Source organism: Bombina bombina, chromosome 7, assembly GCF_027579735.1.
Source record: "Bombina bombina isolate aBomBom1 chromosome 7, aBomBom1.pri, whole genome shotgun sequence".
NCBI lineage: Eukaryota > Metazoa > Chordata > Amphibia > Anura > Bombinatoridae > Bombina > Bombina bombina.
This window is the reverse complement of record NC_069505.1, coordinates 81,212,976-81,238,163: the sequence shown is the minus strand read 5'-3', so window position 1 is coordinate 81,238,163 and position 25,188 is coordinate 81,212,976. Positions and strand designations below refer to the sequence as shown.

The 25,188-nt window shown below is 34.0% G+C and overlaps 1 protein-coding gene across 1 annotated transcript in view; it reads right to left on the bottom strand.

Annotated features, from left to right (window-relative positions):
• The window catches only part of LOC128636234 (mucin-2), a 212,029-nt gene that overhangs the window by 90,272 nt on the left and 96,569 nt on the right, over positions 1-25,188 (bottom strand). Inside the window, exons 6-22 of the mRNA XM_053689272.1 lie at positions 24,999-25,114; positions 21,972-22,188; positions 20,709-20,834; positions 19,366-19,483; positions 18,442-18,580; positions 16,505-16,615; positions 16,346-16,415; positions 14,148-14,285; positions 13,467-13,631; positions 12,633-12,727; positions 10,724-10,850; positions 9,021-9,276; positions 6,689-6,735; positions 5,722-5,822; positions 3,670-3,821; positions 2,356-2,494; positions 386-487 (exon numbers count right to left, since the gene is read on the bottom strand). Coding sequence (XP_053545247.1) covers positions 386-487; positions 2,356-2,494; positions 3,670-3,821; positions 5,722-5,822; positions 6,689-6,735; positions 9,021-9,276; positions 10,724-10,850; positions 12,633-12,727; positions 13,467-13,631; positions 14,148-14,285; positions 16,346-16,415; positions 16,505-16,615; positions 18,442-18,580; positions 19,366-19,483; positions 20,709-20,834; positions 21,972-22,188; positions 24,999-25,114 — 2,219 coding nt within the window. The remainder of the gene's footprint in view (positions 1-385; positions 488-2,355; positions 2,495-3,669; positions 3,822-5,721; positions 5,823-6,688; positions 6,736-9,020; positions 9,277-10,723; positions 10,851-12,632; positions 12,728-13,466; positions 13,632-14,147; positions 14,286-16,345; positions 16,416-16,504; positions 16,616-18,441; positions 18,581-19,365; positions 19,484-20,708; positions 20,835-21,971; positions 22,189-24,998; positions 25,115-25,188) is intronic.

Genomic DNA, 25,188 nt, shown 5'->3' with positions numbered 1-25,188 from the left:
TTTAAACAACTTTCTAATTTACTTCTATTATCTAATGTGTTTAATTCTCTTGGTATCATTTGTTGAAGTAGCAGCAATCCACTAATGGTTTGTAACTGAACTCATGGGTGAGCCAATCACAATCGATATATATGCAGCTACCAATCAACAGCTAGAAACTAGGTTCTCTGCTGCTCCTGAGCTTTCCTAGATACAGCTTTCAGCAAAGGATAACAAGAGAAGGAAGCAAATTAAATAATAGAAGTAAATTGAAAAGTTGTTTAAAATTGTATTCTCTATCTGAATCATGAAATAAATTTTCTGGGTTTCATGTCCCTTTAAATGTTGAACAAAATGCCCCTTTAAAGATTAAGATTATAATGATAAGATATGAAAAAACACTTACCCCTAAGAAGACTTTGATAGCCTTTGAGCATGTGACTCCCGTTGTACCGCATGGGACGTTTTCTGTAATAACACTGAAGCTGCCATTTGATCCACAGTAGTCCTGTCAAGCAAAACAAAATAATATTAATGTAAACTCTTACAAACACAGCCATTAACCTATTGAGACACAACAGAACATTATACTTGTTACTTGTTCTATATTTTAGTGGTATAACACATATTAGATAACTAAATAAATCATTTGAAAATCTATAAAGCTTTTCTTTATAGCATTTAGAAAATGTTTCTACTTAATTCGTTAAGCAGAATCACCAGGGATGGTTCTAGATCAAACTAGTTTTCAAACCTGTACTCAGGACTCCCCAACAGGCCAGGTTTTCAGAATTACCTTGGATGAGAGCAGGTAAAATAACCATGGTTACTAATCAGCTGATTATTTCACCTGTGCTCCAGTTCAGGTATCCTCAAAATCTGGCATGTTAGGGAGGTCTGAGCAGAGGTTTGAAAACCAGTGTTCTAGAACCTAAAGTTTAGTGGTCCTAACAAAGTCTGCCACAAAGCTCCAGATCAAAGAAGTGGGTGGTTATAGTATTGGAGGGGTTCATTTTATGTTGTTAAATTCATTTGTCAAAGGGATACCGTTTTCTAATGCTTTCTATTATTTATATGAAAGCAGTATTTGAACAAGGAAAACATATACTGTTAAGGCTCTATATCTTTACAAATCCTCACGGTAAGCCAAAAAGCTTTAGCAGGAAGTAGCTATCTCCCAATGAGCATTAACAGGAAATAACTATCAGCCAATGAGCCTTAGGAAGAAGTACAGAACTGATACAGCTGTATTGTTTTCAAGTTAAATTCCTACTTCTTTTACCTTACTTTTGACAGGAAAAAAAAAACAAATTCCCATAATGAAATGCTACTCTTACAGGAAAATAATATAATACATATAAAGTGTCCCTTTTAATGAAATTTTTATTTTGCCCTATTTAGCTCTCTCCTTGTCCTTCTAGAGCAAAGAATATGTATTTTTTTTTTTTTAAAAAAAAACAGTGCCTTTTGAATTTATGGTTAGACACATTTGAGAATTAAGGGTTCCGGAACAATGATTGTTCCTAGCACTCCTAGTACCATGGGTGGTGGGAATGTGAAGGACGGGAAGAGCAGCCATTTTTTCACAACTTCAACATTTTCAGGAGGCTTTCAAGGACATGCAGGTGAGGGGGACATGTGCGTGTTTGGTGGGTAGAGCTTCATAGGATGGGCGTAACTTTGGGTGGGCTGGTATGTGTAATGGGCATTGGTGGGTGGAGTATTTATTTATCATGGGCATTAGATGGGCACCCCTGGAAAATGGGATATTTGTCATGACTGAGGAAACTTCTGGAGAGAAAGCAGCAGATCTCCCAAACCATGAGACTCCTGCAACACGGTTTTGAGGTCTACTTTTGGATACCAATGAGCCTCCATTTTAAAAATTATTTGCTGCTTATGTGTGCAGAAAGCTACGCTTTCTTGTTGTACATGTTGCCACCGAGATTATTTAGCTAGAACTTTTTATTTTTCTTGCTCCCCTGGAAAGATTTCTTTTTAAGACCATCCTCAGTACCTCTCAGAACTTCAGAATGGAACCACAAACCGCAATGTTTTAATAATACACCACGCCACTGCTTTATGGTTTACTGTTGAAAGTGCAAGTTTACTTCATCCAATTGATGTGAATTTCTTTATTCCTTATTATATGCCAAAAATACTAGTCAGGTAATTTACACTTAAACAAATATTTACCAAAACACTTGAATTGTTCCTCTTTCACATTTGAATGAAAAATATCATACCCAAGAGCCGTAAATTATTAAAGAAAGCAGATTATAGGAATGTATTCACATTAAGCACTTTTATATAGAATTTTCCTTTAAAGGAATACTGAGGGAAAATAACGAATAGGCTCCTGATATTAAAACTTACCTGGGCAGCTACATATTCACAGTTCCCATCAAAGTCATACAGCTTGTTATCAAAGGTGACATAATGACCATTTCCGTAGATGGTACATGTCCCATAGCATACAACATCAGTGCAAGTCCATTGGCCACTCCGACATGTGCTAAAGAGAAATTTAATATTTAAACGTTCTGTATTATGCATTATTTAAACCAAAGCATTTCAAAAATTTATGGTCCATACTTTTTGTCAACAAATCTTTTTTATAATAAAGTTTACATTTTTTGTATTGATTACAATTATTTTATGGTTTATAAACCTTATATAATCCAATTCTTCTGCAATTATTTTGAGCCATGATGAAGAAAAAACTTTATTTAAAATGTTACAATTTCCAACATTTGCAAATTGAGGTCATTCTTTTGCCAGACAATGTTTGCCAGAGTAATTAATAGCAAAATATATTAGACTGTCGCCCTAATAAACTTATTTGCTATCTGAAATATTTCCTTAAATACTTAATCAACAGAAATATGGAGATGTTACCAGTTACCATAACCTAATCTAAAGGTTGGCCTAAAAAACTTTGAGGCCCCTTCCTAGATTGGCTAGATTCTACTTAAAGGGACATTATACACTATATTTTTCTTTGCATAAATGTTTTGTAGATGATCCATTTATATAGCCCATCCAGTTTTTTTTGTTTGTTTTTTTAAATGTATAGTTTTGCTTATTTTTAAATAACATTGCTATGATTTTCAGACTCCTAACCAAGCCCCAAAGATTTAGGAGAATACTGATGTATACCTACTCCAGCTTGCTCCTGTTTGTGTAAAGGGTCTTTTCATATGCAGGGGAGGGGGGAGTGTCTGATATTTCCCACTTACATACAGTGGGTGTTCCAGCTACCTTTTTAACAGAGCTAAACTGGGAGCTTCTAAGTAAGTTTTTAAACGGTTTTATACTGGATTTTTATATCAGTATCTGTGCATATTATTCTTTATAGTAATGTCTAATATATGCAGTTAAATGCAAATTGGTGTATACGTTCCTTTAAAACTCAATTTTTGTTTTCATGATTCAGACAGAGTTTTTTATTTCTATTATCTAATTTGTTTTGCTCTCTTGATAACCTTTGTTGGAGAAGCAGCAATAAACTACTGGGAGCTAGCTGAACTTTGAGCCAATAACATGAGAATATCAAGAGAATGAAGTAAATTTGATAACAGAAGTAAATTAGAAAGTAGCTTAAAATAAAAATGGTATCTTCAATCTGAATCATGAAAAAAAAAATCTGGTGTTTTCATGTCCCTTTAAAAATATGTGATTTTAACTTACCATGTATTGCAATCGACCTTGATCTTTGCACCATGATCGTGCAAGTGATTGTTGTGAACACAGGGGCATTGGTCGGCTTTAACACAGCCGCCTTTTCCATTATCCAAAAGCCCATCTGGGCAAACACAGCCTGAGATGCATCCAGTCTGGAACTGCAGTTGGAAAGAAAATAAAAAAAGGTTAATAAAAAAAAGAGAATTTACTAGAGAAAATGAATACAAATTTAGCAAGAAATTAAAAGGACACGAAACCACAAACATTTCTTTCATGATTCAGACAGAGTAATTATTTTTAAGTAACTTTCCAATTTACTTCAATTATCAGTTTTGTTTCATTCTTTTTGTATCCTTTATTGAAGCAGCAGTAATGCACTACTGGGAGCTAGCTGAACACAATAATTAAACCAAAGTCAAAAGGCATATATGTGCTGCCACCAAGCAGCTAGCTCCCAGCTCTTGAACTTGCCTAGGTATGCTTTTCAACAAAGGATACCAAGAGAACACAGCAAATTAGAAACTAGTAAGTAAACTGAAAAGTTGTTAAAAATTGTATGTTCTATCTAAATCATTTGTTTTATATCCCTTTAAGATACATTTCACAGAAATGTTAAGGGAGCATTTAAAATACAAATAAAAATTCTACTGCCTTTAAACAGCCGGTAATGCAAAATATAACATTCAAATATTTTTAAACTGTGGGTGTGCAGAGGATATGTATATATGCTCTGCATGCATGTGCACAGCTAAATAACTGAAACAGTGTTAGCTTTTACTATTAGATGTGCATTGGAAAACTGATTCTGTTCAAAAACCAAATGCCCTGATATGAATTTAAATTTTCATAGTTATGTTCCTCTAAAAATCAAGCTACTTTCTGTGTCCCAATTAGATTAAGTTAAAGGGACACTAAACCAAAATGTTTTCTTATATGACTCAGAGCGTGCAATTTTAAGCAACTTTCTAATTTACTTCTAGTATCAATTTTTCTAAATGTAGCCACCAATCAGAAAGTGCTACCCAGGTGCTAAATCAAAAATGGGCCGGCTCCTTAGCTTAGATTCCTGCTTTTTGAAATAAAGATACCAAGAGAATGAAGACAAATTGATAATAGGAGTTAAAATTGCATGCTCTATCTGAATCACGAAAGAAAAAAAAACTTGGGTTTAGTATCCCTTTAAAGGGACATAAAAGTGCAAAAAGAAAATTGTCTAATGTGTTAGAGCATTGTATTATTGCACTCTTGCTTCCATAGAACTATCCATGTGTTTAATCTCTACAAAGGTGTTAAACACATAGTTAAAATGAATTAAATCAGCACTATTGAACACACACACACACAAAATACGCCAATGAAAAAAGGCTGATGTGTGTAACCACTAATCACCAGTTAGCTTCCAGTAGGGCCTAACTGCTCCTGAGACTACCTAGGTATGCTCTTTAACAAAGAATACAATAGGACAAAGTAAATTTGGTAATAGAAGTACATGGTAAAGTGTTGTAAAAATTGCATGTTCTGTCGGATCTTTGACATTTTAATTTTGACTTTCAGGTCCCTTTAACTGTAGTGAGTCCCCAATATATATATAAAAACAACTATTTATTACATTTCTGCATTAAAGGGACAGCAAAGTCAAAATTAAACTGATTCAAACAGAGCATGCAATTTAAATGTATCTAATTTGCTTAATTCTCTTGGTATCCTTTATTTAAAAGCATACCTATATAGGTTCAGGAGCAGCACTGCACTACTGGGAGCTGGCTGCTGATTGGTGGCTGCATATATATACCTATTGTCATTGGCTCATCTGATTCAGCTAGCTCCCAGTAGTGCATTGCTTCTTCTTCAACAAAGGATACCAAGAGAATGAAGCAAATGTGATAATAGAGGTAAATTGGAACATTGTTTAAAATTGTATTCTCTATTTGAATACTAAAAGTAAAATGTTGGGTTTCATGACTCTTTATTTGTTATTAAATACAATTGATACTTTTCCTTCAACCAATTTAATTTGTCCATAAAAAAAACAAAAACAAATAGAGAAAGTTCACTTACAAGTTCGACATTTAAAGTCTGGCAGCTTCTATGCACTGAAATTATTGAGGAGTTTTGCTGGACTTTGTTGCAGTCAAAGAAGACTTTCCCAGTGGGACAAGCTGTAGATGAAAATAAAATCAATGTACAATACAGAAAATGTATTAAAGGGACAGTCTAGTCCAGAATTTTTAAAAGATAGATAATCCTTTTATTGCCCATTCCCCAGTTTTGCATAACCAACATAGTTATATTAATATACTTTTTACCGCTGTGAATATCTTGTATCTAAGCCTCTGCAGATAAGGCTCCCCTTATCTCAGTGCTTTTGACAGACTTGCATTTTAGCCAATCAGTGCACTCAACTTGTAATACCAGTGCACATTAGCGGGCGCTTGTATTACTCAGTGGAGCGCAAATATCGGTATTTTGCGCTCCACTTGTAATCTGGCCCTTAATAAATGCTAGATAGAATGATGTATTCAAAGAAAGGATTAGTCTGAGAGTAACATGTAGATGTATTTTATTATAGTTTAATTAGCTGTTTAAATATTGACAAAATAAGTGTAAAGTTTTAGTGTCTATAAAACAATGGGAGCTGCCATGTTGTAACTTAGGTTACCTTCTATGCTGTGGCCAATTAGAGACAGTTATAAATAGGTCACTAGAGTGTTCAGCCAATGGCTGTGTGGAATATAAAAGTGTTCTGCACTTCCATTTCTAACAGGAACTGAAAAGCTCACAGTTTCAGAATGAAATTACAGGAATAGGGGACAAAATAAATAATGAAAGTTTATTGCAGTGTTTTTTTATATGAAATTTGTCTCAAAGTGTATGTCCCTTTAATGATGGTTGCCCATGGAAAAGTACACATGCAGTCAGTGTATTTTAAAACTATCAACTAATCATTATTATACAATCATTTGTTACATGAAATTTAAAAATGCTTTATTTTACATGTGGATCTCTAAGAGAATGTTATACTTACTTTCGTTACCATGAGAGGTGCAGATAAATCTTCCATCGTGGCAAGAGCTGAAGAGAAATATGGAATGAAATAATCAGCATTATAAAAAAAAAATATTTGTTGTCATAGAATCCGATCAACCACTATATTAAATGTACTGTGATGTATACAATATTGAGTGACTCACAGGGGTCCATTTATTAATGTGCGGACGGACATGATCCGATATAGCGGATCTTGTCCGCCGCGCATCGATAAATGCCGACAGCATATGCTGGTGCAATACCACCCCCTGCAGATTTGCGGCGAATCGGCCGCTAGCAGGGTGTGTCAATCAGCCCGATCGTATTCGATCGGGCGGATTGTTGTCTGCCACCTCAGAGGTGGCGGACGAGTTAAGGAACAGCGGTCTTAGGACCGCTGCTTCTTAAAGGGACACTGAACCCAAATATTTTCTTTCGTGAATTCAGATAGAGCATAACATTTTAAGCAACTTTCTAATTTACTCCTGTTATCAAATTTTCTTCATTCTCTTGGTATCTTTATTTGAAATGCAAAAATGTAAGTTTAGATGCTGGCCTATTTTTGGCGAACAACCTGGGTTGTCTATGCTGATTGGTGGATAAATGAATTTGCCAATAAAAACAGTACTGTCCAGAGTTCTGAACAAAAAAAAAAAAGCTTAGATGCCTTCTTTTTCAAATAAAGATAGCAAGAGAACGAAAAAAATTGATAATAGGAGTAAATTAGAAAGTTGCTTAAAATTACATGCTCTATTTGAATCACAAAAGAAAAACATTGGGTTCAGTGTCCCTTTAACTTCTGCTTCAGCCGGAACTGAAGCGGAGTGGGTCAGAGGAAGCATCAGCTGCTTCATAAATAGACCCCAAAATGTGAAAATATGATTGTAGATCTTAAGGGAACTAAAGCTAATTTTTTTTCTGTTATGATTTAGAAAGATTATGCAATTTTAAACAACTTTCCAATTTACTTCTATCTAATTTGCTTCATTTTTTTATATCTTTTGTTGACAAGCATATCTAAATAGGCTCTGTAGCTGCTGATTGGTGGATGCATGTAGATGCCTCATGTGATTAGCTATTTCTTCAACAAAGGAAATCTGAAGAATGAAGCTATTTCAATAATAGAAGTAAATTGGAATTTTGTTTAAAATTGTATTTTCTTTGAATCATGAAATAAATATTTTGGGTTTCATGTCCCTTTAACATCAAGAACCAGTGGTTAAAAAGCATAAAAAATCAGCAAGCACAGCCCAGGTTGTGAACCAAAAATGGGCCGGCTTCTAAACTTACATTCTTGCTTTTCAAATAAAGACAGCAAGAGAATGAAGAAAAATTGTATAAACAACAGAAAAAGTGAGACGCTTTATAGAGACCAATTTATATAGCTCTTGTTAGGCCTCAGCTTGAAAATAATGTACAGTTTTGGAGACTATATCTACAGAAGGATATACAAAGCCAGAAAGTGTTCACAGCGGCTAAAATAGAACATGATCATTAATATTATTAAATGTACATAAAATGAAATCTTGAGCTTAATATGTGTAGCTTTGAGTAGTGAAGAGTGATACGGTAAAAAACATTTAAATATATTGTGGGCTTTAATAAAGCTGTGGATTAAAGCATTTTGAATGGAATCATAATTAGAAATAAATTCTAGAATCACTTCTTTATAGAAAGGTTAGTTGAATCAGGGAACACACTGCCTATAGAAATTTAAAGGGACATGAAATTCATTTTTTTTCTTTTATAATTCAGACAGAGAATACAATTTTATAAAAATGTTTCCAATTTAATCTATCATCAGATTTGATTCATTCTAATGTTATTCTTTGTTGAAGAGATATCTAGATAGGTAGCGTGCACATGTCTGGAACACTACATGACAGGAAATAGTGCTGTCATACAGTGCTATAGACACGTGCACACTCCTGAAGTTACCTTCCTGCTTTACAACAAACGATAACATGAAAACAAAGAACATTTGATAATAGAAGATAATTGGAAAGTTGTTTAAATGTGTATGCTCTATCTGGATTGTAAATGGAAAAAAATTGGGGTTTTATGTCCCTTTAAGGAAAATGACCAAGGGAGTTCAAGATTGATTACTAATAAATTCTGATGGAAATATGGGAGACTCAATAGACTTTTTTGATTCTTATCTGCCTCCAAATTGTATCTTTTTATATTTATGCTTAATTGCCATTAAAAATATTAGATAACCCAACTTACTTTTATTTGCTCAGACTTAGACTTTACAGTCTTGTTTCAAACCACAGTAGTTTTACATACAAGACACCTTAACTGAGATATGAAGATTTAGCCACACCTACCATCGCTCATTCTGTTTGTAGATAACTTCCAATGGGTTATAGTATCTGCCATTATAGTAGCATGAACACTTGGATCTTGGCACGCAATGGTTCTTCTCATTCAGATACTCTCCATCTGGGCACCCACAACCGTCTACTGCTGTAAACTCATTGCCACAGGCCTTTTCACCCTCCTCCAGGGAGCGGCAAGTAGATTGGCATGTGGTGAGGTTATACAGATAGACCTGAGTTGATGGGCAAGTAGTAACATCCTTGTCTAGAAGAAGAAAACAAATCACATTGTTAGCCAAAGAATAATGATCATTCCAATGACATTTCTCATTCTAACTTGTCTTTTCAAGATAGTTTCAAAGGTTCAGTAGTATATAATACAAATCACATGATTAATGCCTTGAGATGGAGGTTCAGTAGTATATAATACAAATCACATGATTAATGCCTTGAGATGGAGGTTCAGTAGTATATAATACAAATCACATGATTAATGCCTTGAGATGGAGGTTCAGTAGTATATAATACAAATCACATGATTAATGCCTTGAGATGGAGGTTCAGCCCATTACATTTTCAGAAATACAGCAATAATTTAATAATTATATAGCATTTTTCTTTACTTACAGCATCAAATTATAATAGTAGGCCTTATTACCTAACCTATTTGTAATCATTTTATAATCCTTGAAAAAATAACATGATGCATTGGCCTTTCCCATGATACAATGTGCTTTGCTAATCAAAAGGGTATTAAACACATAATTAAAGTTATTGCAAAGTAGCCTCTCATGTGACTAAAAAGAAAATGTATCATGTGACTAAAAATAAAACGTATCGTGACTAAAAAGAAAACGTATCATGTGACTAAAAAGAAAATGTATCATGTGACTAAAAATAAAACGTATCATGTGACTAAAAAGAAAACGTATCATGTGATTAAAAATAAATTGTGTATTTTAACATTCTAAAGCCATACAGAAGGTTGTCAGGATTCCTATGCATTCCTCTGGGTTCTTAACCATTGAACTTTCAATGATATTTTTTGACACAAAGCCCTATATTACAACTGGTAGCTGAAACAAAAGTCCCCACAAATCTACAGAAATCGTTGTTACTAATATTTGACTGTTCTGTAATTCACCAATATTACCATTAGTATTCCTAAAGAAAATAAACAAATAGGTCAATGATAAGGAAAATGTATGATTTATTAACTTAAAGGGACAGGGTTTAGATACAGCACAGAATTTGTAACAAATTTCCAATTTAATTTTCCAATTTAATTCTATAACCAATTTTGCTTCATTCACTTGGTATCCTTTATTGAAGGATTAGCAATGCACAACTGTGAGCTAGCTGACCACATCAATAAGCCAATGATTAAAGGCCTATATGTGCAGCCACCAATCAGCAACTAGCCCCCAACTCCTTAGCTTTTCAACAAAGGATACTGAGATAACAAAGCAAATTAGATAATAGATGTCAATTGGAAAGTTGTGTAAATTTGCATGTACTTTCTGAATCATTCAATTTTTGGGGGGGTGGGGGGGCTTCATGTCCCTTTAATGTCTTGTTCAAACTAAAATCAGTTGTAAATTTTGACCAAACTATTATTTTATTTTAACAAATTATTGGAAACATAAGTAACTGGAAAATCATATTGCTATACAAACACCTTTGAAAATATAGGTAATGATTTTCTAACTTACCACAAATGCCGTTTCTCCAGCCCCACAGAATGATTCCTTTAGCGGCACAGGCCCTGACGTACGATGAGATGGCAGCGCACATGCAGGCCTCGCTGTCCTTACAGTTACAGGCATCATAACGACATCTCTGTGTGACACAGATTGGGATGTGAATTTAAGTAAATACAATTACATTTGACATTTTCTTTTAGTTTTCTTTAAGTTGTAAAAAAAAATAATGTTCTATTAGTTATATTGTATCCATGTAACGGGGCATTGAAGGGGAAAATCTATGTACTTAATCTCCATTCCCAAGCAAAATAGCCAATCTGCAGTTTCAGTGGCACAAAGCCAACTCTAAGGCTCTCAAGCGGGACTTTACATTACCTATGTGTTTAACATATTTGCGGGCATTAAACACATAGTTTCGCAATGAGTAGAGCAAAAGAAAAATCATGCTTATTTAAATCATAGCATCTAAATGTGCTATCCTGCTCATAAACAACATGTTTAAACTACATAGCTGGGGAAATGTTAATAGTCCACTTTATTTTAAATATGGGAAAACAATCTGGGAATATACACATATTATTAAAGGGATAGAAAGGTAAAAATAGTATCAGATGCAGTTTTTCACACTGACCCTGGCGGAACTATCTTAAAAAGGGGGCAATCCTTGTCTCTCGTATTGAGAATAACGGAGCTCGCCGGGAAGGGAAACTTCGCTGTGTAGGGCAACATTAACAGCGAGCAGGGGGTGCACTTTAAAAATGAAATCCTACAGCCAATATAAATCACATTTCACTGCTTTCTGCATATAGCATCTTACAATCTCCTATTATATTTGTATGCATGTCTTTTTCTAATAGGGTTATAAGTATTTTGTCACAACGTCGCCACCTTTTCATTTGCGAGAAAAAAACATTGAGAACGGTGTGGCGGAAATGTTTAGAGACTGGGATTTGAGAGAACATTTCATACCCGCCCATGGAATGCCCATGTTTCATCCATGTTACGAAAAAACAATTACGAATATTTAAGTGTTTTTTGCACATCCAGTGTACTTAAATTACGAATTACGCCATGCATATTTAATTTAATTGCGCACTTTTGTAATGTATGGTTCTCTTTCACAGATGAGAAATGCAGTATATGCCCCTTTGCGAGACACCCTGTTTTCCGGGTAAAAGGTGGCTTTATATAATTCCACCAGGGAAATAGAAGGAAGGGCGAGGATTCTTATAGAATCTCGCCAGCCCAGAGACCTTTAGATAATTAGCCTCATAGTGTTCAATAAAATCTGTTTAATGTTTACGTGTTGAGAGATGTTTTAATTTATTGTTTAAAGGGACAATATACTGTAAAATTGTGTTTCAAATTACTGTTTTATCAGTTGCAGAGTATAAAATGTATGAGATTTACTTTAAAGGTTTATTTGTGTATATGAAATATCTGATTTTGTGTTTTGAAGCCACAACCTAATAAAATGGGTTGAGCTTGTAAGTATAATCAGATCTCATTACTTTATCACATTGTGTACATATACCTGCTTCTTTATCCTATATCTGTCCATAAACCAAAGACCAATGCTTGGAGAGAACAATGGGAAATTAACATTGTATTACCTTATCTCTTCTATACCCCACTGGGAGTGTAATTTATTTTGCTGGCTGTGTTTACACAGCTGATCTATAGGCCAGAAACTTTTAGAATAGGTGGGGATACTTCAAATGCTAATATAAGGGTAAAGGAAATACTTGTAAACATTTTAATACACCCCAGCAGGTAAAGTGGATCATTGGGAACAAATTAAAGGGGAGATATTTTTTGAGTAAACTGTCCCTTTAATATGTATAGAAATAAAGGAAAATATAGTTTAATAAAAGCCAAATTCTAATTTCTACTATGGTAGACACTGTTAGATAATTACCTTGGCATACTCAGTTGGGTTTACAACACAATGACATTTGGCAAAGGGGGATTCTTCTTTTTCCAAGTGAGAACACCAATATTCGGCATAGTTTTCTATTAAATACAAAGAATAAAATGATCAACATACAAATATAAAAACAGAAAATCATAAAGAGAAACAAAAAAGAAATAGAGGATTGGAATAAGAAATAAAAACAAGATAAATAATATTATATAAATAAATGTATTATAAATGTATAATAAACAGTGCTACATTAAATGCTAATACTAAGAAAATAAAATTAGTTTCAATAGAGAAGAAAGCGGAAAATATTTGATGAGGAAGCTTTAGACATTAAGCAGGAAGAGTTATGTGGACCTAATCAACAATGTGACCCCCAGTACATTTTATTTGTGTTATACATTAGGTTGTATGATATTTAAAGGGATACTGAACCCACTTTTTTGTTCCATGATTCGGATAGAGCATGCAATTTTAAGCAACTTTCTAACTTACTCTTACTATCAATTTTTCTTTGTTCTCTTGCTATCTTTATTTGAAAAATCAGGAATGTAATCTTTCGAGCCGATTCATCTTTGGTTCAGCACCTGGTTTTTGCTTGCTGATTAGTAGCTAAATGTAGCTACCAATCAGCAAGTGCTATCCAGGGTGCTCAACCAAAAATGGGTCAGCTCTTATGCTTACATTCCTGCTTTTTCAAATAAAGATACCAAGAGAATGAAGAAAATTCGATAATAGGAGTAAATTAGAAAGTTGCTTAAAATTGCATGCTCTATCCAAATCATGAAATAAAAAAAATTGGGTTCAGTATCCCTTTAAAGGGAAACTTACTGCTCTCAATGCTGATACTGCATGGGTCCTCCAGCCAATCAACTTTGTCACCACAGGTGGGCTGGGCTTTCCAGGTGTTGATAAAGGCTGATGCTGTTGCTTCCACTAGGCCTCCAGATGTTAGGAAGTCATCTCCTTCTTTGGAGTTGAAGTTTCCACAAAGGCCTTTAAAGAAGTACATTAGATTGTTTTTACAATTATGTATAAGAAAAAAAAAAAAAAAAGACAAATATAAAAAAAAAGATATCCAAGATATCATGTATGACACCATTAATGCGATATGTTTTATTATTAATGAAAAAATTAATAGAGTTGTATCTAGACATAGATTAACAGAATTCAAAATACTAATGGAACTTTGAATTTGTCACACTCAGTAGTGGATCTACTCAAGAGAGGGCCCTGGTGCAATTTTTTTGGGGGGCCCCTGAACTCATAACAAGGCTCCCCTGCATTAGCATTGTACACATTCTGTAGATGTCTATGTATAGATTGGCTGCTTTGGGCCCTGGTGCCACTGCACCTGCTGCACCAATGGTAGTTCCACCCCTGGTCACACTGAAATTTAAGAAAATAGAGATAATCCTCATCTTCTTCACTTTGGTGGCAAAATTTAATATTTTGAAATATTTTATCCTTTGAATAAAATGAGAATGTATACTAGTTCTTTTATACACTCACCTTGCAAGTGACCTTTGGCTATCTTCTGCATGGTGATATACAGTTGCATCATGGGTAACAGCTGGATTTGCATTTGCATGCCATAGGCTCCCTCAACAATGATGTAAGAGTTGGACGGCTGTATGATAGAGAAGGTTGCTACAAAGAAAAACAAAGTATAAACTTTTATTTGTCCCTAGAAATCAAGTATAAAATTACTTTGAGCTGAATAAAATTAAAGAATGTAAATACCTATGTTTTAGAAAAGTATAAATATATGTCCAATAATATCTTTATGTTTGTATTATGGAAGCGAAAAATTAGTAAATATGATTTCATTTTTTTTCTCTCCATTTATTTTATACTTCCATTAGCAATTATGTTAAAAGGACATGAAAAAAAAATTCTTTCATAATTCATATAGGGCATGTGATTTTTAAACAACTTTCAAACTCACTTCTATTATCTAATTTGTTGTGTTCTCTTTGTGTTCTTTGTTAAAAAGCATCCCTAGGTAAGAAGCTGCTGATTGGTGACTGCACATATATGCTTCATATTATTGGCTCACCAAATGCGTTCAGCTAGCTTCTGAGTAATGCATTGCTGCTTCTTCAACAAAGGACTCCGAGAGAATGAAACAAATTAGATAATAGAAAATTGGAAAGTTGTTTGAAAATGGATTTACTATCTTAATCATGAAGGAAAAAAATGGGTTTTATATCATGTTAAATTTGATGTCCTTAATATCTTCTGGTCTGTTAAATTTATCTAAACTTGTAATCCCCCATAAAATATGTAATTAACATTATATTATAATTATATTATTAATAATAGTTTTGTCTATTTTGATTCTAAAATACAGCTGAATTCGTGCTTGTTCCACCCCTCCAAGTATGGTGAAGTTTAGGACCAGACTGGGAATAAAAAGCAGCCCTGGAAAATTTGGAAACCAGCCCTATTTTTCGTTGAGCCAGTAGAATTTGCATATCCTATTTTTCTCAAAGGAGATTACTGGGATAATTCTTCCCACAAATATGTTTTTAAGAATTAAAATATATTGGTTTGTATTAAACAAAAGTGCCAGATTGTTGTTTTATCAGCACCCTACAACCTAACTGCATCTATTTATCACTCCTTTAAATGATAGCTTTTCAGCCCCGGCTGCTGCAGCCCACCGGGAAATCTCCTGGTATCCTGGTAGGCCAATCCGGCCTTGGTGAGGTTTATCTGACCCTGCAGTAATTGTTACTCAAGGTCTATTTATAGTAAAACCCAGTCAAGTCTGCAACAATATACTATCTGAGAAGAAATAAGTATGATTATATTTCCATTAGTCAGACCACCTCTGCTTTTATTGCCGTTTTTTCAACAGTTTATGGATCTCTGAGCCTTAAAGGAACACCAAAACAATATATTTTGTTTCATGATTCAGGGAGAGCATACAATTGTAAACATATTTCTAACTTAGTTCTATTTTAACATTTGCTTCATTCTCTTGGTATCCTTTGTTGAAGAAGAAGCACTGCACTACTGGGAGCTAGCTCTGTGTCCAGCTAGCTCTCAGTAGTGCATTGCTGCTCCTTCAACAAAGGATACCAAGAGAATAAAGCACATGTGATCATAATAAAAAAAGAGGAGGAGCCTCATGGTGTAATATATTCGATATCAAGATACAAAAATGTAGCAAAAATATCACTCACATTGTTGCACACTTTGAATATTTTGTGAATTCACCTGTTTCTGAGATTGCACGTGGCTCTGAAAAACTGGTTTGCTGTATCAGCACTTACTTAGGGCTCATCTAGATATGAGTGGTATTTCTGCTAGAGACTATTACAACTTAGAATATACTGCACCATGAAACACCCTCTCTTTTTTTTTTTTTACTGTTTTTTAGATTTGGTTGGTGGGATAAACTTAGTTTGGATTGATGCACTTCAGGAATACCTTCTCTATATCACATTTTTTAATCAAGTTTTATATCAACATTTGTTATTTTTAGATGTTATATACTTTTATAATGGACAATTTTAGGTCTTATATTTAAACATAGGCGAATGCCCTCCATTTTGACCACTTGAGACCTCATCTTTTGTTTTAAATTTGATATCAGGCGTAAATTTGAAAGCTGTTAAAATGTTATGCTCTATCTGAATTATGAAGTAAATTATTGGGGTTTTATGCCCCTTTAAACATAAAATGTCCCCCTGCGTTCATACCTGTGACATGGGGTAAGCTGATTTTTAGCTGATTCAGTAGCACAGTGCCGTCTGCTTTGAAGGTGAGAATCTGAAGATGTAAAGAAATACCAGAGTTAGTTTCCTCACTACTCACTTCCATAGTACATAGACTGTATTAGTAGCCAGTACTGTACTCACATTTTTCATGTTATCTGTGAGAAGGATGACAGTCTTAAGACAGGTCTCTCTCTCTGATGAACTACAAGGTGCCAGTTCTCCTAGAATAGCATTAGATTCATTTCTTGTACCCTGAATCACAAATGACAGACATTATATAACAAACTGCAGTACTTTGTTAACACAGTTAATGTTTAGGTATTCATTAAAGGGGCATTGATATATATATATATTTCTGTATGGCTTATGAAAGAAACTTTAAAAAAAATGTGTACATTGTATTGTCCCTATCACTAATAGGCATCCTCTGCAGTAGCAGTATTTTTAGGAAGGGTCAGAGCTGCCCCTTATTGATGGAACAAACCTCTGTTGTGTACATAATACTATGCTTCTAGCAAAGCCTCTTGTGTGAGGAAAAGCTGGCTTACCTATCCTTAAAGAAACAGTAAACACCTTGAGATTTTTTAAATTCATACATATATATATATATATATATATATATATATATTATTATTATTTTTAAAGTGCACTATTTTAATATATTTAAAAATTATTTTTGCTATGAAAAAAAAGTTTAAAGGAACATGTTACCCAAAAGTTAATATTTGACTTCATAATTTCCTCAGTAGCCACATACTATTGTAAAGGATTTGGAAGGGAACATGCATCTAGCATGTGCTGGCACAGTCACTTTATTTCCCGCCTCAATTTAAGGAAATTTACTATGGAATCTCATTTTATTATCGTGAAATCCCATGAGATTACAGTAGTAAAGCAATGTGTGAACTCTGCACTGATAAAGCTGATTTGCTGCTGTGTATTTGCCATGCAGATGACAGTAATGAGAGTATCTGAAGGTTAACTGCTCACAGAGCATTTACTCTGTGAACTAAAGATATTTTGAAGTAAAATAATTAGCTTTTTGTATAGACATGTGCATGTGATATTTATTAGTCAGCTTTTTACAGACATGCTGCATCACTTTCATGCTAGGGTAACTGTCCCTTTAAAAGGACAGTCTACACCAAAATTGTTATAGTTTAAAAAAATACCTAACACCTTTACACAACCAACAATGATATATTAATATATTTATAACATTTAAACCTCTAAATGTCTGCCTGTTTCTAAGCCACTACAGACAGCCTCTTATCACATGTTTTCTCGTTTGCTTTTCACAACAAGAGACTGCTAGTTTATGTGTGCCATATAGATAGTGTTGTGCTCACACCAGTGGAGTTGTGCATGACACTGCACTAATTGACTAAAATGAAAGTCAATAGATAATAAATAGCCACGTGATAAGGGGGCTGTCAGACGAGGCTTAGATACAAGGTAATCACATAGGTAAAAAGTGTATTAATAGAACTGTGTTGATTATGCAAAATTGGGGAATTGGTAATAAAGGGATTATCTATCTTTTTAAACAATTTCAATTTTGAGAAGACCTTCCCTTTAAGTAAAAGTGATGGTAAACTGTAGTTTTTTTTTATGCTAGCCATACAGAACCGTTCAGCTTTGCGGGGGGGGGGGGTAGCAGAGGGGGTTATGATAGTATAAAGAGACATAAAATAAAGGTGCATTTCAGCACATGTTTAATCTAAAGTCATGAATGAAAATACCTTCATTTTAATCCTTACATGCAGGCTAACGCTACAGTTTACCACAACTTTAATGCTGGGTATTTTGAATGTGAAACTGACAGGAAGTGCACAAAAGGTCTATAGTATACAAACTCATTGGCTAAAAAAACTAAGAATCTCACAGTTGTTTACTGGTAAAGAATGACACACCTCAATGACATTAAATATATATATATAAGCACATGAACATCTGTTTTGTAATACATTTTAAATGCCGTCTCGTAAATTGGCTAAAAAAAAAATAACATATTATCCTTCGGTTTCACAGTTACAAGTAAAAATTGGAGCCAATGACATTAAAGGAAATTGTCTTGCCTTTGACAGCACATAGTAACAGTCTCCATGGAAAGTGAACTTCCTCTCATCAAAGGATGTAAAGTGAGCCCCTCCCTCGATGGCACACACACCCGGGCAGACATTGTTTGTGCAGCTCCACCTTCCTAATAGACAGCGACTGAAACAGACATCCAAATCATTATTTGGAACTAATTCCAATAAAAGAAAATACTTAATAACAGATAACCCAGATACTCTGCAAAAAATACTGACATTAAAGGGATACTGAACCAACATTTTTCTTTCATAATTCAGACAGAGAACACAATTTTAAGCAACTTTTTAATTTACTCCTATTATCAATTTTTCTTCTTTTTCTTGGTATCTTTATTTAAAAAAGCAGGAATATAAGCTTACGAGCCGGCCCATTTTTGGTTCAGCACCCTGGATAGTGCTTGTTGATTGATGGGCACATTTAGCCACCAATCAGCAAGCTGTAACCAGGCACAAAACCAAAGATGGACCGGCTCGTAAGCTTACATTCCTGCTTTTTCAAATAAAGATACCAAGAAAATGAAGAAAAATTGATAACAGGAGTACATTAGAAAGTTGATTAAAATTGCCTGATCTATCTGAATCATTAAAGAAAATTTTTTAATTCAGTATCCCTTTAAATGGAACCTGATTGCATTAAGATTAATATCTATTTCAATGAATAAAATAAAAAAAAATGCTTAAATGGACATAAAAGTGCAATAAGAAAATAATCTAATATGCTTTGATATTGCACTATTGGTTGCATATATGTGTTTAACCCTTGCAAACACATAGTAAAAGTCACGTTTTTATAATATCAATATGAAATAAATACATATTAAATACTAATAAATAATTACATAGCTATAATAGTGTTATCCATGTCAGTGTACAGGTAGAATTGGATATATTAGGTATGTTACTTACCATTCGTCACAATCATTCTGCATGGTTTGCCCTGGTGCATAGGTTACCCCACTGTGTGTGCAGTGGCACTCGCTAACTGGTACACAGCCCTTTCCTGTGCGGTCATCTAGTACAGTTCCTGAGATATACAAATGATAACTGATGATTAATGTCACATTGTCTCTGTACACACAGAAATCTACATACACACTCCTATGTATTTCAGTCAGACAAACTCTCTCTATATCTATCTATCTATCTATCTATCTATCTTTATCTATCATCTATCTATCATCTATCTATCTATCAATCATCTATCTACCTATCTATCATATCCATCTATATATCTATCTATAGAGAGAAAAAGAGTTTGATAAACATTAAAGAGTTTTCTAAACATTAACGTACTCAAAATAATTTTAAATAAATAGAATCATGATTTTCCATTTCACAAAGGCAGTATATATATACAAACACACACACATATATAAATATATAAATCTCGGATTAGCGACGTGTGGGAAACACGTCAGATTGTTGGGAATGCACCTGTAACCTGCATGTCTAACACAGAATAAACTGTTGATTCGCAAGAAGGACCTGGTTTTCTTTTTCGAATATATATATATATATACACATATAAATTATATATACATATAAATAAGTAAATAAATAAATAGGTATGTAGATATACGTACACACACATATATATATATATATATATATATATATATATATGTGTGTGTGTATATAAATAAATAGGTATGTAGATATACACACACACACACACACATATATATATATATATATATATATATATATATATAAATAAATAAATAAATAGGTATGTAGATATACACACACACACACATATATATATATATATATATATATATATATAAATAAATAAATAAATAAATAGGTATGTAGATATACGTACACACATATACATATATATATATATGTGTGTGTGTGTGTGTGTATATAAATAAATAGGTATGTAGATATACACACACACACACATATATATATAAATACATAAATAAATAGGTATGTAGGAATATATACACACATTATAATTTGCAAAGCAGTCACACTTTACATGTCTTTACAACAGCGCAGGAAGAGTGAGGGACGCAGGATTTACTAAGTGGCATATAATAATGACCATTCACCATTGATATGTAACTTGTATATGCAAGCAAATCAAAGTTACCTACTGTGGCACAAATCATAATTCAAATAAACCTGTAAAGTGTCTAAAGTTTTGTAGATACGACAAGAACAAAGTCACATGTCATCAATACTTTGTGTTACGGTTTGTTTTTTATCTTTCTATGACAGTGCATTTCCCTGTGACTTACCCGCAGGACAGAAACAGCCGTCCATGTAATGTTCCTCACACAGACTATGAATCTCCAGATGCGAGCAGGTATTCATGCACGGAGACGCACTTTCTTGATAAATCATGTTCTGTGGACATTGTTTTGCTGGAACAAAAAAAAAAAGAACTGTCAGAGACTATTTTCACAACGGCTTTAAAAAGTGCTTAGTATTAAAGGAACCTTAAAAATATTCTATTATGTCTATGAAAGAGCAGCAATTTAAAGGGACATTCCAGCCAAAATTAGAATCCACATGGATGCATTTCAGTTTTGAAAAGAAGCATTTCTGTAATATACATGTATTAGGAAGCTTCTAATAAAATCTATAGCTGTTTCAAAAGTGTATTTAAGTATGCACCGTGCACCAGCATCTTAAGCACATCACTTTCTCAGAAAGCCTAAGGTGCTTGTAGCATCTGGCAATGACTCAATTTGTTATTTTTTGACATGATACAAACCCCACTGGTGAACTGAGCAGCTGCAGTATTTAAAATACTGGTAAATTGAGAATATCTAGCTATGCTTCACATGCACGTGCAGAGAAAAATGTTAACACTAAAACAGTGATACATTTTACTAGAAGCATTCTTGCTAATACATGTATGCTGCAAATATGCTTCTATTCAAAGATGTAATTCATCTATGTGCATTTATATTTTGACCAGAATATCCCTTTAAACATGTTACAAAAAAAAAAAGTAATGTAAAAACTGTTTACATTTAAAGTGAAACTAAAAGGAATAGTTTGGTTATGTGCAATTAAAGGGATATGAAACCCAATAGTTTTCTTTCATTTATCAGATAGAGCATGCGATTTTATACAACTTTCTAATTTACTCCTATTATTATTTTTTCTGTTCTCTTGGTATCTTTATTTGAAAAAGCAGGAATTAAAGCTTAAGCCCATTTTTGGTTCGGAACCCTGGGTAGCGCTTGCTGATTGGTGACTACATTTAGTCACCAATCAGCAAGCGCAACCCAGTTGCTGAACCAAAAAATGGTCTGGCTTCTAAGCTTACATTCCTGCTTTTTTAAATAAAGATACCAAGAGAACAAAGAAAAATTGATAATAGGCGTAAATGAGAAAGTTGCTTAAAATTGCCGCTCTATCTGAATCCTGAAAGAAAAGATGTGGGTTTTGTATCCATTTAAGAAATATTTGAGCTCTATTTGGAATTTTTGTTATAGTTATAAATAAATATTTTATACATTTTTTTTATTGTCATTTTAAGGTTCACTTACAACAAAAGCTGTCAGATCTCCAGTTCTCTGGACGGCCCCCTGAATGCGAACACTGCCTGGAAAACTCAGATATGGTGCTGCAGAGGCAGAAGGAGTCTTGTGAATTGCCACAGGCGCACATGTCTAACATACAAGTCTGAATGTAGGATTCCATGTCTAAAAGGGAGTGGCAGTCCGAAAATGCAGCTTGTCCCAGGTGTTGCTCGCAAACTGAGCGCTAGAGAGTTAAACATAACAACGTTAGCATTACTGTAGATACAAGCTATCAATAGTAATATAATAGCACTCCGGATTAGAATCACTCCAATCTCAAAACTCATTCCTCTAGCTTCTTCCAGAATGTATTTGAACATTGATGAATCACGACCTAAACATATGAACTGTGCATGTGCATTTTAATACTTCTAAATTTGCAGTTACCGTTATATTTTGAGAGTTTCTGAGGAATATTAGAACTTTTCAAAAATGAACACTTTATTGAAAAACGATTACACTAACAAACATTTATCTAAAATTGGGATAAAGGAATGGGTCTAGCACAACCATTCCCACATGTTAAGTTGAATTTGAACACTAATTTTAAAAAAACAAAAAGGCTGGGTAACCGGAGGGTGTGAGGGGATCATTTTAATTATGATAGATGAACAATAGGGGTACGCACAGCGCTCAGACTCTCAAACAGGCCCACCTATGCGCTCAAATGCGTCCTCCTGCCTGCAAGCTTTGTGGGGGTTACCCAGCCAGACGATTTCTGACTATTAGCCCTATTGCTTATCCACAATAGCATACACAAAGGGTTAACATATAAATATACTGTATATATATACGCTTCCATACAATCCAATATATCAATCCTCTTATTAGAGGTAACAATGTCTATACGTTTATTAATAGCGTCCATTTGTCACTGGTAAACGTGACTTTGTCAGGGCATTTATCAGTCTCATTCTTATAGATAGCAAGATGTTGCTTAGCAACATCTATATGTGTCACTGTCACAACGTGAAAACAGCATATTACGTTGTGTTACTATTATGCCTGCAAGTTTATTTCCATCATATACAAATGTGTGAATCTGGGAGCTTTATGGACTTAATATCTTAGAGACAATCACATGTAAAAGTAAAATCTTCTGATTTTTATTTTTTAATATCTGTTTGATCCCTGGACCACTCCCATTCTACTTCAAATTAGGATACCCCAGTATACTCATGTATGCCTGCATCTGATTGGCTTACTAGCTGTATCCTTACTTGGAGTGGCACAGGAGCACACTTTTGCCTGTGTATTTATTTTAACCCCTCTTTCTAAGTGGTTAATCGCATTGTAAAAGCAATTTGTTTAAAAATAAAATATAACATGATATCAATGTCATTTTATGTCCATAATATGTTTCTGCATCTCCTGGCCTTCTTAAAGGGATATAAAACCCACTAAACTTTAATGATTTAAATAGAACATACAAATTTAAACAACTTTTCAATGGACTTCTATTATCTAATTTGCTTTGTTCACTTGTTTTCCTTTGTTGAAAAGTACACCTAGGTAGGCTGGGAGCTAGCTGCTGATTGGTGGCTGCAGGTATCCACCTCGTCATTGGCTTGCCAATTATTTCAGCTAGCTCCCAGTAGTGCATTGCAGCTCATTCAATAAAGGATTTCAATAGAATAAAGCAACATTGATAATAGGAGTAAATAGCAAAGTTTTTTTAAAATAAAAGCTTTGTCTAAATCATAAAAGAAAAAATTGGATTTCATGTCCCTTTAAAACAATTATAGTTGTGTAGGATACGTAAAATTGTCTGCAATTTATCTAATTGAGCTTGTTATCTAATTGTGTAATTATCTCTCAAATCTTTCTATTTTTCCTTTTTTAAATTAGTTTGGGATTTTGGTCATTAATCCAACCTCTTGCTCAATTAAAAAAAACACAACATTCTTGTAGTGCTACTTTATAATAGGACTTCATGGCTTTAAATCTTATAAAACAGAGTATCCATAATTATTTTATACCAAAGACATAAAACTAAAAGTACAGCTACCTCTCATTAGACCTGCAGGAGTTACTGAGCATGGGAGCGTTTACCACAAGGAGATTATGGGGTAGATTTAACAAAGGTCGAGCGGACATAATTTGCTGTAGGGAATCATGTATGCTGGACCTCACTAAATGCCGACAGCATACACTGTTAGCATTTAACATTGCACAAGCCGATCGGCCGCTAGTAGGGTCGTCAATCATCCTGATCCGATAAAAGGTGGCCCAGATGTTAAGGAACAGTGGTCTTACGAACGCTGCTTCTTAAAGGGACACTGAACCCAAATTTTGTCTTTCATGATTCAGATAGAGCATGCCATTTTAAGCAACTTTTTAATTTACTCCTATTATCAATTTTTCTTCATTCTCTTGCTATCTTTATTTGAAAAGCAAGAATGTACGTTTAGAAGCCGGACCATTTTTGGTTCACAATAGGGTTGTCCTTGGTGATTGGTGGATAAATGCTGTCCATTGCTTTGAACCAAAAATTGACTGGCTCCTTAGCTTTGATGCCTTCTTTTTTCAAATAAAGATAGCAAGAGAACAAAAAAAAATGATAATAGGAGTAAATTAGAAAGTTGCTTAATTTTGCATGTTCTATCTGAATCATAAAATAAATAAATGTGGCTTTAGTGTCCTTTTAACTTCTGTTTCTGGCGGACCAGAAACAATGGGGCGTTGATGCAGCATCCGCTGTTTAATAAATTGACCCCTATGAATGAGACTGTAGAGATGATTTCTATCATTCTATGCTGTTGCTTATATCAGTGTTTCTCAACCACGGTCCTCAAGTACCTTCAACTGGACAGCTTTTTATTATAGCAGAAGCAGTGTGCAGGTTAAATAATCAGCTGATCAGTAACCATGGTTACTAACCTGCTCTCACTCATCAGCTACTTATTTCACCTGTGCACTGGTTCAGCTATAATAAAAATATGGCCTGTTGGGGGCCTGCGATTGAGAAACAAGGGTTTAAATAGAATTACTCACATATGTGGAGCAATGGGAAGTCTCAGCTATCTTGGTCTCATCTGGGTCTGTACATTGATCATTTGGATTATGGATGTTTTGCTGATTTCCAAAGGCCACAGGGTTGATTATCATACCTGAAAAGCAAAAAGTGATAGACAATAAGACATTTATATAGGACAGACAATAATGATAAAAAAACCTTTATTAA